Source organism: Sebastes umbrosus, chromosome 3 (genome assembly GCF_015220745.1).
Source record: "Sebastes umbrosus isolate fSebUmb1 chromosome 3, fSebUmb1.pri, whole genome shotgun sequence".
Taxonomy (NCBI): domain Eukaryota; kingdom Metazoa; phylum Chordata; class Actinopteri; order Perciformes; family Sebastidae; genus Sebastes; species Sebastes umbrosus.
The window spans coordinates 22,400,492-22,415,839 of NC_051271.1; the positions used below are offsets into that span (position 1 = coordinate 22,400,492).

Below are 15,348 nucleotides of genomic sequence, written 5' to 3' on the forward strand. Positions count from 1 at the left end.
AACTTATTCAATACTTCCTTTTTGTCTTGTAACATGTCTCAAGACACAAAGAAACATGTTTACCGACAGCGCTCTTGTCTACTCAACACCAATCTTTCATACAGGTGTAATCGAAAGATTTCACCCGCCACCAAGATTCAAAGCAGGATTTGAACCTGCTTTGAATCTCAAATTGACTGACGGGCCCTCTAGTACAAGGGCTACCACAATAAAACAACTCATTCTGCATTATTAATGTTTTCAGACGCTGTTAAAAGATGTTTTTACAACAGCGTGTCCCCATTAAAATGAGAAACAACAGGGAAACAGAGAAGACCCCCCACCCCTATCTGAGCACAATAACAAACCGCTATGGGATTATTTATACTGCTATCCTCGGGATATTTACTGCCTAATGTAGTTCTTATACAGTATATTTCATTCATTAATCAATACTTAAGAAAGGCAGTCCTTTATCTACTCTATCTACACTCATTGCACTTTTTCTAACAAACACAACTAAAAACAGTAGCATGAGTGTTTTATTTTATACTCTCACACCTGTTTCTATATAAATTAACACTGAAGGAACTATATTTTTTTGTGTATACATGACTGTGTTATGTATACATTGTTTTATTAAACCGAACTGAACCAAACCCACAGTAATTACAGATTGCACTTTAACCCTCTGAGACCCAAAATAGACCTGTTTTGTCTTTTTTAGGGGGGTACAGGAGGTCTTTAGGGGGAGATAGCAGGTCAACAGTAGATGTCTCATAGAAGTGATGTAAATCATCTGAAAGCTGAGAACCTAAAGATTAATTTGAGATGCAGCTCAGCACTGTGTAAAGTTCTTCTAGTCATAAATCAGAATTAAACATGAATTAATCAATTAATCAATTAATTCATTCATTAAAATAAATTGTAAAAGTGTATAAGGGTTTAGAACATTATGACTGAAGTATATGATTTCCATTCCCATGCTCTTTTATGTCTCATAAGTTGTTGCTGTAATTTTTGGGTTGATACCATTTATTACACAGATTTGGTGCTAAATTTAACAATTTTTTTTACCACTCGAGAATTGATAAAAATGATCAATAATCCCTCCAAAATACCACATTAAGACAAAAAGACCTTGAGGAACACCATACAAAAAGCCATGCTGTGATTTGGTATTAAAAACTTTTGACATTTTGAGATTTCTACAGGAATTGCGTTTTCCGTCGATTGGATGGGGAGCACTTCTGTTCTGGAAACGGCTCAGAAACCCCCTTCTTGTCAATCTAGCTAGGAAAGCCATCCAACCTCTGAGTGCTCTAGGTTTATAGTTTGTGGCTGTAAAGTTTCATGAAGCTGTGATTATCCTAGAGGTCACCACAGGTCATTTTATACAGTGAGGTCAAGCGGACTCACTACAATGAAATGGCTACTTTGGGGACTAACATCATCACACATGAATACAGTTGGGCTCATTTGCTCCACAAGAGTCTCAGCTTTACAGAGATACCCAATTTATGTAATTACAAGACTGTTTAGGGACCCCTGTATGAAGAGATATCCAAATACACCATTTTAGAATAGGTGAAAATAACACCTTAATACTGCATGCAAAAAACTGCACGTTTTTTGCATGCAGTATAAATGTGATTATCATAAAGTGGACATGTCTGTAAAGGGGAGACTCGTGGGCACCCATAGAACACATATTCATTTACATATCTTAAGGTCAGAGGTCAAGGGACCCCTTTGGAAATGGCCATGCCAATTTCTCCTCGCCAAAATTTAGATCAACTTTGGGGTATGGTATGGTACAAATCGATTCCTTATGTTTTCTAGTTTCATATGACATCTGTAGCTACACTCTAGCACTAAAACTGAACCGGCTCCAGCCTCTGAAAGACAGTAAAGTTGGTCAGGATCGCGGGTCTCAGAGGGTTAAGAAAATGAATAAGCAAGGCAAAGTTGTCCTTTCAATTTAAAGGGTGAGGAAACATCAACATATGTTGATTTTTTTTTCCTTAGATAAACTGTATGCACAGCGGCTTGCTCGAGTATTCAGACCTCTTGACCTTTTGCACATTTGTTATGCACATAGCTCAGACAAAAAGTTAAAAAAACATAAATACATTTAGAAATAACTGAATAGTGTGGCAAAATCTGCAAAATGTCAAGGGTCCTCAAGATATTAGATGTTTAGTTGAGGAGCACCTCATTGTGTCACATTTATGTAACATTTCAGTCCCTTCATTTGAAGCCTGATTAAAAGTTGAAGGACGGGCAGAATATAATAAAATTACACTTAAACCCCCCAAAACTCTGTATCCAGGTAACTGGAGATTTAAGTCCACATCCAAAAGAAAAACACCATTCAGTAATACTTTTACTAAACAAAACAGCTCCAAATTCAATTTCAGAATAAGAGAACGACCTCTAGAACGTAATCTAATTTAGTTTTTGAAAATGTGATACTTCATTCAATTTGTGTTTATTATTATTCAGATAATGAGATCATATTTATAAATTGGAAAAATTAATACATTAAATGTTGCCCTTGCAGGCATTTATCCTAACATGAACTCTTTCAACCAACAATGAAACACTGATGGCGTTAATGTGCAGGCATCAAAACAGGAAATAGTGTACGTACATTAGAAAGAAATATGATTAAGGTGACGCTTCAGTCCTCTAATCCATATTTGTTAATGTTAGATTTTGAGGTATAGATCTTGGATGGGAGATGTTTTACTTCTATCTGCAGGACAGCGGTGGCTAAAAATGTCAAAAAAAAGACGTGATCACTCCTTTAAAGCAGGAAGAAAAAAAAGCAACCAATAAACTGCAATGCATTGAGGGATCTTATCAAAGACACCGCCACGTTTCCCAGTAAAGACTATAGTATATCTATAGTGTCTCTCACAAAAAAAGGGCAAAAAATAGGAACTACAAAATCCTCATTTCCTCTGAGAGTGATTAAAGCTCAGTCGAGCCTCTTCCAGACACACTGAAGAGCAAATCTGTGTCTCCTGCTCCCCCCCCCCACCCGCCTCCTCCCCGTCCTCCTTCTCCTCGTCTCATCTCTCTGTTCGATTGAAGATCAGATTGGGTGTTTCGGTTTTTCCTCCAAATCCAATATGCCAGAGCTGGTTCTGAGTGAGCGACTGGTGTAGGCGATAACACTTACCGGCGTTGAATATTGCGCCGACCTGGAAGGAGAGCTCAGAGTCGTGCTCAGCCTCACATGGGTACACTGCCATGGCTTTCCTGCTGGTGACACTGAAAAATGAAGGCAATCAGTGAGCTGGCGGAGCTTTGGGGAGGATTACCGCACAGTTCAATCTGGGCCCGGGGCCTGCTTGTTCATTCACTCACTAGCCTGAAACAGCAGAAATGGGCCAGGCTGGAATATAAGCAAAAGTACTAAGAGAGGAGCCGGGCCGCTACACACTCTTGTCTTGCCCTATCTCCAGTCTAGACAGACTAGCGAGCGAGTCAAAACAGACCCACGTGCACCCGTGTGCGTGCTCAAACACAATGAGCTGTTTGTAGCAGGTTTTGTACAGCCAAAAAAAAAAGGCAGGCACACATCAGGTCCGCACAGCAGACAACCGACTATGGTGAGATAATTAAAAAGTGGCGGGGGGATTCTAAAGTAGGTTTGCACACAAACAGAGGTGGAATAGAAATCTCTCTCTCCACGCTGCTTCAGCTTTTAAATTCACATTTGTGCGCTTAGAAGCTGCATTTTAAATCAGTTTGATGTAAAAGAGCGCCGTCAAAGAAACCATATTCATCGCTCTGAAAACGTTAGTAAAAAGGTGTATTTATGCCACTGCGCTCCGGAAAACATAAAAAAAACGTTTTCCACAGAAAGGTTGTTTTGCCCGCTGTTGCAAACCGTTATCTCGAATGCCAGCAAACATTACCATGTAGAAATTGTGCCTTCAACACACGATGCCCTGATAAATATTTCATATTCTTTCTGCAGAGCAGCAACAATGTAGGATGAGAGAGGAGAAAGAAGATATACAAACTGAAAAAAAAAAGTTTGTGGTCACAGAGTTGTCAATACAACAATGTTCAGCCGAGTTTTTGAATTCAGATTTGGAAAGAATGCACTCTCGTGGAACCGCATTTGGAAAAAATGAGGATTTGTATTTCTATGAAAATAACATTAATGGATTGCCCACAGAATGGCCGAGCTGTTTACAATTTTCCTCGGTAACATCTGAAGGCACTGAAAGTGAATTCATCATTTAGTCTCGAGGAAAGCAGAGCAGTAGATCAGTGTAATGGGCAGACAGACTGTGTGTATCTGGGGTTGGACTGAAAGGGGAGAAGGCTGCTGCCCCGGCTGTAGCCAATACTTGTGTTGCATTAAGATCTCTCTAAGGTAAACCAAATTGGTGAATATATGAGGAAGTCAGGGGAAATATTGATGTGCAAGACTGCAAGTAGATGTTAGACGAGTGAGGGAGCTGGTGATTCTGTTGAGTGAACATGCAAGATAAGACGGGCAAGCAAGTGAGTGAAAACTGAGAGAGTGAAAGAATCCCAGAGTGTGACATTCAGCCAATATGTGAGTGTGAAAATGACTACACGAAACAGAGATTAAAAAGTAGTCAACTGCAATTATAAAATCCAGCTGGGAGGAAAACTGGCAAATAGTCCAAAAAGAGGGAACCCCGTCTTACCTCTCCTCTGGCTTTTCTTTGTCAGAGGCAGCTGTGGTGGAAGCAGGATCGCTCTCTGCTGAGGCTCCAGTAGTGGACCAGTCTCCTGTTGTGGTGGCCCTGCAGATATAAAAACACACCTTAGTCACCACAGATCCTATGGTGTTGTCTATTGACTGCAAACATGGCAATTTTCACCCTGAAGACTGTAGCATAGCGTTTTTTTTCCCTCAACTACCGCTGTGTCTTTTAGATAGAAAAATGAAGAAAAGGCAGTAAGATGTGGCCTCATGTTAAAAAACGCTGAACCTGGTGGGTTTCAAGTGGAGAAGGTGAGACGTTCATTACGACAAACAGATGCTGTGTTCTCATACATTGTTAAATTGTTCAACACTGGGGACTACGGTACAGTACGTGGTGGTATCAGAGCGACAGGTGAGCCAAACCGAGCAACCTGTTGTTATGGAGACAAGGTGAGAATATGTTTCTACACCAATCCAGAGCACTTGTGAAGGTGGGAATTCAAAACAAAAATGCAGTGGGGTGTAGCTTCGTCAGTGGTAGATTTCGACACCAACCGCAACTATTATTTTAACGAGCTGCCTCCAGATGTTCCGTCAATTCTGTGACATGTCACGAGGATAGGTCTGAACGATTTAAAAATAAAAATTAAAAAAAATCTAATTGCGATTATTTTGACTGATATTGCGATATGATTTGCAAGCTTAGAGGGAATGATCATTTTTACATTATTATTCTCATTTTCATTGAAAAACATTTTAAAATGATTATAGTGTGATTTTTGCGGGGATCTGTACCAAACAAAGATGTTTTATTGAGTCTGTAGAATATGATGTGTAGGCCAGGACATCTCTGCAGCTCCACAATATTTAATATATAATGGTATTTTGACACATATTTTGCCTTTAACAAACATTGTGCCTCCTGTGATTTGAAAATTGGGAGTGGGGCCATACTGCCATTTCGATAAAATTTCTATTAATTGTGTAGCCCTACTTGACGAGACTCTCAAGTCATATAATTCCACAATCAGAATTGAAGGTAAATTAAATCATCACAAACTTGGGTCAATTGAAGTCACAGGCGTTGATAAAATATTAACATGCAGCACATAAATTAGAAAACATGATTACTATGATACGTTTTAAATTTGAGTAATATATCACACTTGACAAAAAAAAGAAAAGAATAAATGTCCAGCAGCTACATGCAGGAGGAGTCGCACTTTGAATTCTCATTGTGTGCCGGGCAGGCTGTACATCTCTCCCAATAACAAGGACAACAGGCTTCTATAAATCAAATAATCCACTCCATCTGCCAAAAAGCCTCTTCGGGAGGACTGGCTCTCGACAGTGGTCCATATAAACCTGAGAGGTAATCATCAAGAAAAACTTTGATATGTTTATAACTGATGATCAAAAATTTAAACTCATAAAAAAAAAATGTATTTGACGTTCTGGATCAACTTCTTGTGCTCAATATCTCAAACCAATTAGTAACATTTCTGTAAGATTGAACCTGCAGTAGGCAGAATGTTTTTGGCATCAATGGGCACAAATTCCATAATAACCTTTCAGCATATTGTAATTCAAGTGTTCTTAGAGAAAACTAGACTTCTGCACCTCCTCATGTCTCTATTTTCAGGCTTTAAAAAATCTCTCGCCCGTGACGGGAGACTTTGGCCAATCACAGGTCATTTCAGAGAGAGAGGATTCCTATTGGCTGTTCATTCAACGGAGGCAGCTGTCAATCACTCGCAAACGCTGATCAAACATTCAAACTAGGCAGCGCTGATCAAATATGAATCAATATTCTGTTACTGTAATGCCTATTTCTCGCCTAAATGTTTTCAGAAACATCTTGTAGTGTACTGTTTAACTGTAAAAACTTTGCTCCAGCTGGTGGGCGGTGCTTGGTATTTCCTCAACTGATCTCAACATAGCTGCCGGGTCACAAACTTTCTCATTTTACAGCTAAACAGTACATTCACATACACAGTACTTCTGAAAACATCTGAGGCAAGAAATAGGCTATGCCATTGCTGAACCTCGTACTTTAGAACTATATCGTCTAGTTTGACAGCTTAATCCCAGTTTCATGAGCCGGATGCGTCGCGCTGGGATTTCACACTTTTGTCACTTTCAGTTAAATATATTAAAAACATCCAAACGGATAAAAGATAAGTGTTCTGGCCCACTTTGTGTTGATTTTTCCTTTAATTTGTCACCCATATATGTACATAATGTATATAAGTTCTGTAAGTGTAAAGTCAAACACTCTAACACTTTCATAAGCATTATCTTTTACAGTAGTAGCTGTGTTTTACACTGGCTGGTGTCAGGGCCAACGGGTCTATGGTCGACCTACAGGATGGAGGTAGGGGTCCTGGTAAAGGCAGAGAGGAGCAGGAGTCTAAGCCAGGCATCCCTCTGTGTTCCATGCCTGCCCCAGGGCCAGTGCTAATACAGTACATAATGAGCAAATTGCTCCTAGCTGCCGCTCCCATAGAGACGTTAATAAAGGCAATTAGAGGGAGCAGCTGGGGAGGGGCTGGAGGTTGAGAGGATGTTGTGAATAGTGGTTACGTTGGCACTGGTGGAGGAGAGAGAGCGAGGCAGCCTTAAGGGGGAACATGGTAGGGGATCTTTTGTGGACATAGGTGAGCACGAGGCACCGGGCTCACGCTTTCATTCGCCCCACTCTGCATCACTTCCTCTCTCCATTTCTTCCCCTGCCTCCCTCTCAGCGCGCTTGTCCATCCCCAGCGGTGGCTATTCCGTTCGGGCCTGGCCTGACTGTGGGTGATTTATAGCTCTGCAGCAGTGTGGGGGCCACTGTGGTGCTCAGCTGCTCCACATCAGCATGGGGGGATAGTGCGCTGCAGTGCAGCAAATCCACTCATTAACCTGGGCCCGGGCACAACCACTGTCTGCCTGGGTCACAGCCAAGAGAGGGGAGAGCAAAGGAGCACCAACACTTCACCCACCTGCAGGTGAACCCACTCAGATACACACAAAACCACGCAATACTAGAAAATTAAATGCACACACACACACACACAGTTAAGAAAAGTTAACTAACTGCTTATTTCAGTTGAAAGAGGATTATACAGATTTTTAAAATAAACAGATATCTAAATGATTATAGAATAAACAGTTAGGGAGAAATCAGTGAATGCCACATGGCTGCCCTAGAAACTTGTTAAATGTACCAGAGGTAAATGGATTCATCCCAAAATTGCTTTCACAATTATAGCTAAGCCAAACCGAGGGAAATCGTTTGCCATTTCTCTTCAACAAAAATAGCATCAAGCTTTGAATTGCTCATCCGTTGTTTTCACCCATCACAGGCCTAGCTAAGCCTCTTCTGTAAACATGATTAAATACAGTAAATGGGGACGTCGTGTGAAAATGCACTGTATGTGAGGCCCACATGAAAATCCCTCTCGAGATGTTGGCAATATTTATAACAAGTTTTTAAGAATATTAAAGTTGTGAGGAGTTTTAATAGACATATATATCAGAATATGCAAGAGAATTGATACATAAAACCAGACATCAAGTTTATGCAAATGGCTGCCAGAATGCATTGCACGGCTGCTTACATAGACAAAGAATCGGGAGCGTGGAAAGGACGGAGGCTTATACTTCTACTCCACTACATTTCAAAAGGAAATATTGTATATTTTTTACTCCACTACATTTATTTTAAACTTATAGATACTTTTTACATATAAAAACATGATTCTCAAAGTGGGGTCAGGGGACCCCACAGGGGTCCGAGGCATTCTGTCAGGGGGTCCGCAAAATAATTAGCTATAAATTATAAAATGGTGCTGTATCATTAAAAAGTACATATCTACAGATGTTGATATGTAAATGATCCCCATTTGCGCCAACAAAACAGGCATATTGTGTCGATTACTCCCACCCACTTTATCTTCCGGCCAATAGAAACTCTGATATGATTGTGACACACAGCAATACGTTTATTATTTCAAATTTGAAGCACTTACAGAAAGTCAGCTTTAGACTGGTAAATTTAGATATATGGATTTATTAGGACTATGCCAGTCTTGCTACTGATCATTTTCTGAAATGTAGACTATAAATGCTGTCAAGTTGAGTCCAAATGCAATTTGAACAAAATCACCCTCTGTTTAAAGGTACACAAGTGGTTTTGCAAATTTCCCTGCTGTGGTACTAATAAAGGATTATCTCATCTTATGAAATTGTTTCAAATTGAAATGTGTTTTTGTTTATCACTATGAAAATGTCTGAAGTATTTGGTTGAAAAGTTTGAGCATACAAATAGTTAAAATGGCATCTAAGAGTAGAAATGGTAGTATGCATATGCATAATCAGTGTTATGATTAAGAGGGGGGTCCTTGGAAAATGTTCTCACCTATAACATGTCCCTGGCCCCAAAATGTTTGAGAACCTATGCTTTAAGTACATTTCGCTGATAAAATATCTGTACTTTTACTTAAGTAACATTTTGAATTCAGGACTTTTACTTGTAAAGGAGTATTTTTAGACTGTGGTATTTCTACTTTTACTCGAGTAATGGATCTGAGTATTTCTTCTACCACTGCATACAACAGCTTCATCATATCAAAAGTATCAAACATCGAATTCCTAAGTGAAGTGCAACTGGAGGTCATTTAGTTTATTATTTTAACCATCACACGTTATCACACGCTGCCAGGTTAGTAGCAGAGAGAAATTCATCAACATGAGTGGACTGCTGCTTCTCATTACTGCAGGAATTTCCCCCTGCAGCATCCAGGCCTTGTTGATCCTGGCGTGGAGCTAACACGGGGATGAGCGGGGCTATCAACTGTCTTTCTACTAAAGAACGAAGGGCAGCGCTGGGATTTAGTAATGTTTCTAGTAGAAAAGTGGGATCAAACCAACAGCCAAGCTGCGCGCCCAGCCACCGCCAGTTTGGGTGGGCAGGAAATAAGCTCTGATCCACCATTTTATGATCCACAGCTGTCTGCCAGCGAGAGGCATGGCGGGGTTTGGAGGTATAGGGCAGGGGAGAGGAAAGAGAAGTGGCCAAAAATGTAACCTCATTGGGCAGGACTTGAGGCAACAGTACCATTGGGAGAAGCGGTGACTGAATTTAGGGAGAAGAGGAGAAATGAGGCAAGACATTGAAAATGACGGAGATGATAAATCATGCCACAGTCCACAAAGAGTCATTGCATGATATAGTGAGTCAGGATGCATTTGTGTATGACCTGGCAGATTTTGCTGCAGCATATCCTGCAGGAAACCGACTAAAATATGCTGTTTTCCAGGTGCACTCTTGAGCACACCAGAATGCAGATAATACATTTCTGAGAGCGGCTGGAAGTAATGTAGCGGTTGCCTTCCCGACTGCTCTTTTTGGCTCGGACCGAAGCCGAATCCCTGGGTTCCAGGCCAGAGAGGTGCTGTGCTAACAGGTCTCCACCATCTCACATGCTAAGATTTATGAGTGAACAAAGCCAGGGCGACACCCTGTGACATATGGCGCAAGTCTTCATAAAGGGACAGGGGCTGCGGCTATAAGGGTAAACAAGATGAATATATCCCCAATGTCAATGCGATTTACACGGCCAACGCACGGCCACCTGTCTCCCAAACAAATAAGAGCTGAGATTTACGACCTCCTCCTGGTTGCTCCTTCCGTCCTCCAACATGATGCCACATATGTGGGAAAAAAGTGCAACATAAATACCCGCAGGAGAAAAAAAAGGAGTTGGTTACATAAGTGAAATACTGGAGAGGCTACCTTGGCTATCTAATCCTATCCAAAACTTAGAGAAAACACTTGATACGCACATGCCTACACACACAGGTGGGCACATACCCACAGAGGTCAAAGTGAGAAAGGAATCACATTGTCCTCTGTCAAGTTGTGAGGTGGATTTGTTTGTTATTTTACAGCTCTTTTCAGCTGATGGAGGATGAGAAGGGGACAGTGAATGAGGGAAAAGTCTATTTCAAGGTGAATCTGTAGACATGACACAGCAGCGAGTCTAACATCTGCAGCATAACCCAATAATTCATCTCTCACATCAGCATTCAAGACAAGTCATGGGCTGGAAAACAACAAAAAAGGACCAAGGACTTAGTAGAGAGTAGACGGCGAGGACACTATTTTCAGGCTCTTATTAGAGTGTGCTGACTGTTAATATAGGAAGGATTTACTCATCATTTTGAAACATAACTGGCAGTTCAGTATGGAAGATAGAACTTGCCAAACGAAAAAATAAATAAATAAATATGCCATTAAATGAACCAAAATTAATAATCAAAATAAATGTGAGCATTAAATAATTGATAAAATGTGACATAAATTGATATTTCTGTTTTAATTTGATTCTTTATTTATTTACCTTTGTATTAATTCACCAATCTATCTATTCTTCTATTTAATTTTCCCTTTTATTTATTTTTATTCAATTTGTATTTTCTTTATACAATAATATATAAATATATATCTAAATAAATCATGCTGAAATAAATTAATAAATAATATAAAACACATTTAAAATAAATAAAGAATTCATTAATTAATTTAAAAGTTAATAAATGGGAAAAATAAATAAAAGAGTAGATTTAATACAAATGTAAATAAATAAAGAAGCAAATTAAAACAGAAATATAAATGTCTGACACATTTTATCAATTAATTAAGGCCTACATTTATTTTTAATATAATTTTGGTACATTTAATGGTATATTTATTTATTTATCGAGTCATTTATTTATTTATTTTAGATTTTGGCAGGTTGTGTCCACCATTGTTCAGGTCTTTACAAAGTTACCAAAAATGTTAATCAAACCTAACTGTAAAACTTCCTTGATAAGAATACTATTAATACTTTTAACAGTACTACTGTTACCTCATATAATCACAATAATGTTAATAATGCCACCACACAATGCAACCACATAAAAAGTAATGATCCCTACAATAAAAAATGGTTTTATATTATAATGGTAGTTTGCCTGTGAAGTGAAAGTGCTCCTGCTTGATGTCACAGCTGTGTAGATTGCTTCCAAACCTACGAGTTGCCGCCCACATCTGTTATGACATGACTGATATGTTCAGCAATTCATATAGTGAATGAATGAAGTGAAACAAAATGGCAGCTCAGTCTCATTACCTATCTATGTTTTCTACGACCGCCAAAATCAAAGAAGAAGAAGAAGAAGAAGAACAACAACAACAAAGTACATTCATGCGGACAAATTAGGTATGTCATTCCTAGAACCCGAACCGTTTTTGGTGACAGCGCTTTTAAAGTTTTTGGACCCTCATTTTGGTGTGAACTACAGAGACATTTTACAATATTATTTTATAAGCATGCAAAACTATAAAAACAGGATTCAGTTATATGAGCTAAAATAAATGCAATCTTTGGCTTATGTAACATGCTGCTTGTATTCAAGTCTTTTATGTGAGATGTTTTATATTTTTAACATTGTACTGTTTTGTTTTTAATTCTATTATTTCTGTTTCATGTGGTGCTTGAGTGAAACTTTTAAGATGACATCTTGGCCAGGACCTCCTTGCAAATGAGATTTAAAATCTCGATGGGATTATCCTGGCTAAATAAAGGTTAAATAAATAAATTAAAAAAAGACTCTAAACATAAAGCACCAATATTGCATCCGATCAACTTTAACTGTGGATGCCAAAATAATGATCAAAATACTGAACATATTGAATATCTTTAATTCCATTTACAATCCATACAGTGTACACAGCCCACATAATGACTGTGCTTCACAACCAACACCTGCATGTTCAGTGGTGCACAGTCACAAATTGATTTAGGACCTGAGCATAGTGAACCACTCACCTGGAGTTGCTGCCTGGACTGAGGGTGGCTTTAGGTGGGACATGGTCGCTCTTCTCTGGAGGCATCTCTGAGGCCGAGGCTGACGATGACTGGGATGATACAGACTCATTGCTGCCCATCGATGTCTCATCTGTAGCCAGGCTCGAACTATCTGCCGCTGCTGACACTTGGATGAAACAAAAAAAAGAGTTTGTTTTAATAACCTAGATCTTTTCATGTTGTTCATGTTATTCTACTGTAAAAGATTCAGCCTATTCCAGCTTACTGGTGATAGCTTGCCTGATAAAACAACTGAATAATTTATCAATACATAAGGCAATGCTGCATCAACAGGGGATTTTATAAATCAAACTGCTGTCAAAACAGGCGAGACTTACAACCAAGTTTGTATTGTTCATAATAATACGCTTCTGCAGTCATAGACAGGAACCTAAGAAACACTAGGGAGAACCAAGCTCTTTTATTTCAATTTTACTGTCAAGTAAAGATCCTGCTTTTGGGAGATGGGAGAGGCACAGAGGCAACTGTTAATGTTAAAAAAGTAGTTTGTTTGGACCGTCTCTTCTTTTTCCCCAGCTAACACATATCAAAGCAGTTAAACCAAAAGCTCTAATTGAGATTGCATTGAATTGCTCCTGGGCTTATGGCCTAATTAATATCAAATGCAATAACAAAATTGATACATGCACGCAACCATGGCATCATTGATCTTATGTGCTGTACAGTTTGCTTATTGTATTTTTGTTTAAACTCAGATTTTTACCTTAATGGAATGAAACTCATTAATTTAAAGGCTTTGTCCATCCACACAGGTGTTTTAAGCTGTGATTAATTAGACCTCAGGTTTAATATGGGTGGAGTCGGGGTTACCCCAAAAAGTTGACTATTGAACGATTCAATCTAAGGAGCCTGATTCGACCGCCAATCTCACAGTTGAATTGTTGCAGTGGCGGTAAAATGTGGTTATGAAACAAAGGTGCCTACCACTCAGGGATGCTCTGTTCCCAAAACAACCGGCTATCGGCCAGTAGCTAGTAGTGTTAGTAGCATGATGTAAACAGAATTAAAAGTAGTTGTAGGCTATTTACTAACAAGCAGGGCAAAACTACAGGACACAACCTCTTATACATCCATGGTCTGTGGTCTATTGTACGTCGATTTTGGAGGTCCTGGGCATGAAAAAGTTTAAAATTGCTTTCAAAATCTGTATGCTGGATTTTTCTAACTTCCATTTAGCATTAAGAGTTTGCATATTTATAATATGTTTATTGTTCAACAAAGGACAGTTCGGTAGAGACATTAAATATATGACAATAGAATAGAAATCATTTTGATTTACTTGGTCCGCCACAAGTTTGTAGGTGTACGTTTTACTGGTGTCTGGTAGTGGCTTTCAGTCCGAAATGGCGGAGGCGTAGCTCTGCTGCTGGGCGCTGACATTGCAATGGAACAACCAATTGACTTTCACTTATTATCAATATACGTTCTTTGACGCGACTGATACGCTTGCAGTCTAGGCAGGGGGTAAGTCGGGGACAGCCCTGCTGTGTAGCTATGCTGTGAATTATGTGAGGTCACCAAACTTCATGAACCAATGAGTGATGAAGGTGTGATTTGTCCCACCCTTACAGGTACAACAGGTGGATGAGGGAGAAGTCAACCAAGCACAGCCTGTACACGCCCACACACGTCTTGAAAAAGTGGCCCAGTGGACCTTTCTCGAAGCAGACAGTTTGACTTGTCATAGTAGGAAAAAAACAACAATAACATTAACGATGGCTCTTTTCCATTACAGTAAGCTATTCCAGTAGGCCAGCCTGAACAATACCAGGACCTCCCTTCAGTGGAATGCAGACATCATTAAGGTTATTAAATACACCTGTGCTTTTCCTACTATGACATGTTAAAATGTCTGCTGTGAAAGAGGTCTATCAGGCAAAAGAAGTGAAAACACCTGTGTGGGTGGACCATGTGACAGACATTAACAGCCATAATGTCTGTATTTCACTTTGCTCTATGAATTTGATTTGTGTGTCATTTAGTTTTTTGCTCATGCTGGAAAAGTTGCATCTTTTCCATAATCACTTTTATAATAACAACCAATGTGAATGGGGTTCCTTGCAGTGATGAACCTACAGAGAATTATCACTATCACTCTGCAGCTCTATAGTGTGTTTCATCTTATTGTTTTGCTGTCTGGCCAAAATCTGTACCTTACTGGCTCACTCTCACAGCATCGCTTTTGGCCACAGCAGGCAGCTGTTTTCAGTGAAAACGCTCTAAAAACCCACAGTACACTACATGCCCAGCACCAAACGGCAGACATATGACTAGCCGGTGAACATAGTGGACTATTTAGCAGCGTAAGAGCCACATAATTCCCTCAGATGTTGATAGAGAACACAAACAGAGCGAAAACAGAGTGAATGCTGGACTTGTACTTGCCAGATACACAGAAACACGACTCCAAATGCATGATAATGTTGCTCTGTAACTGCTGGATGTTAAAATAAGTAAATGTTCGCCAGCAAGTTTGCAAATCAACTTAAAAGTTTGTTCTTGTTTCCCCTCAGGGTTTAAGCAAATCAATAACAAATATACAACAGATCTGAAATCATCTCCTGAAAGATATGACTTGTCTGCACTGTTCTCCTACTCTGTACCTGTTGTAAGGCTTCATGACACAAACTCTATATTTAGACACATGCAGCATCACAGGTAGACTCACAAGAAGACTCACATACATAAACTCTTCTCTCTCTCCCACTTCATTGTATTTAAATTTGCTTTTACCCGCTGAATGCCGACGCA

The 15,348-nt window shown here is 39.5% G+C and overlaps 1 protein-coding gene across 4 annotated transcripts in view; it reads right to left on the minus strand.

Annotated features, from left to right (window-relative positions):
- Nucleotides 1–15,348, minus strand: part of arhgap10 (Rho GTPase activating protein 10) — a 61,823-nt gene that overhangs the window by 1,943 nt on the left and 44,532 nt on the right. For 3 of the 4 annotated variants that reach the window (XM_037764593.1, XM_037764592.1, XM_037764595.1), the window contains 3 exons: nucleotides 12,538–12,703; nucleotides 4,677–4,775; nucleotides 3,167–3,258 (listed from right to left, as the gene is read on the minus strand). In XM_037764593.1, coding sequence (XP_037620521.1) covers nucleotides 3,167–3,258; nucleotides 4,677–4,775; nucleotides 12,538–12,703 — 357 coding nt within the window. The remainder of the gene's footprint in view (nucleotides 1–3,166; nucleotides 3,259–4,676; nucleotides 4,776–12,537; nucleotides 12,704–15,348) is intronic. The other variant, XM_037764594.1, reaches the window with a different exon arrangement.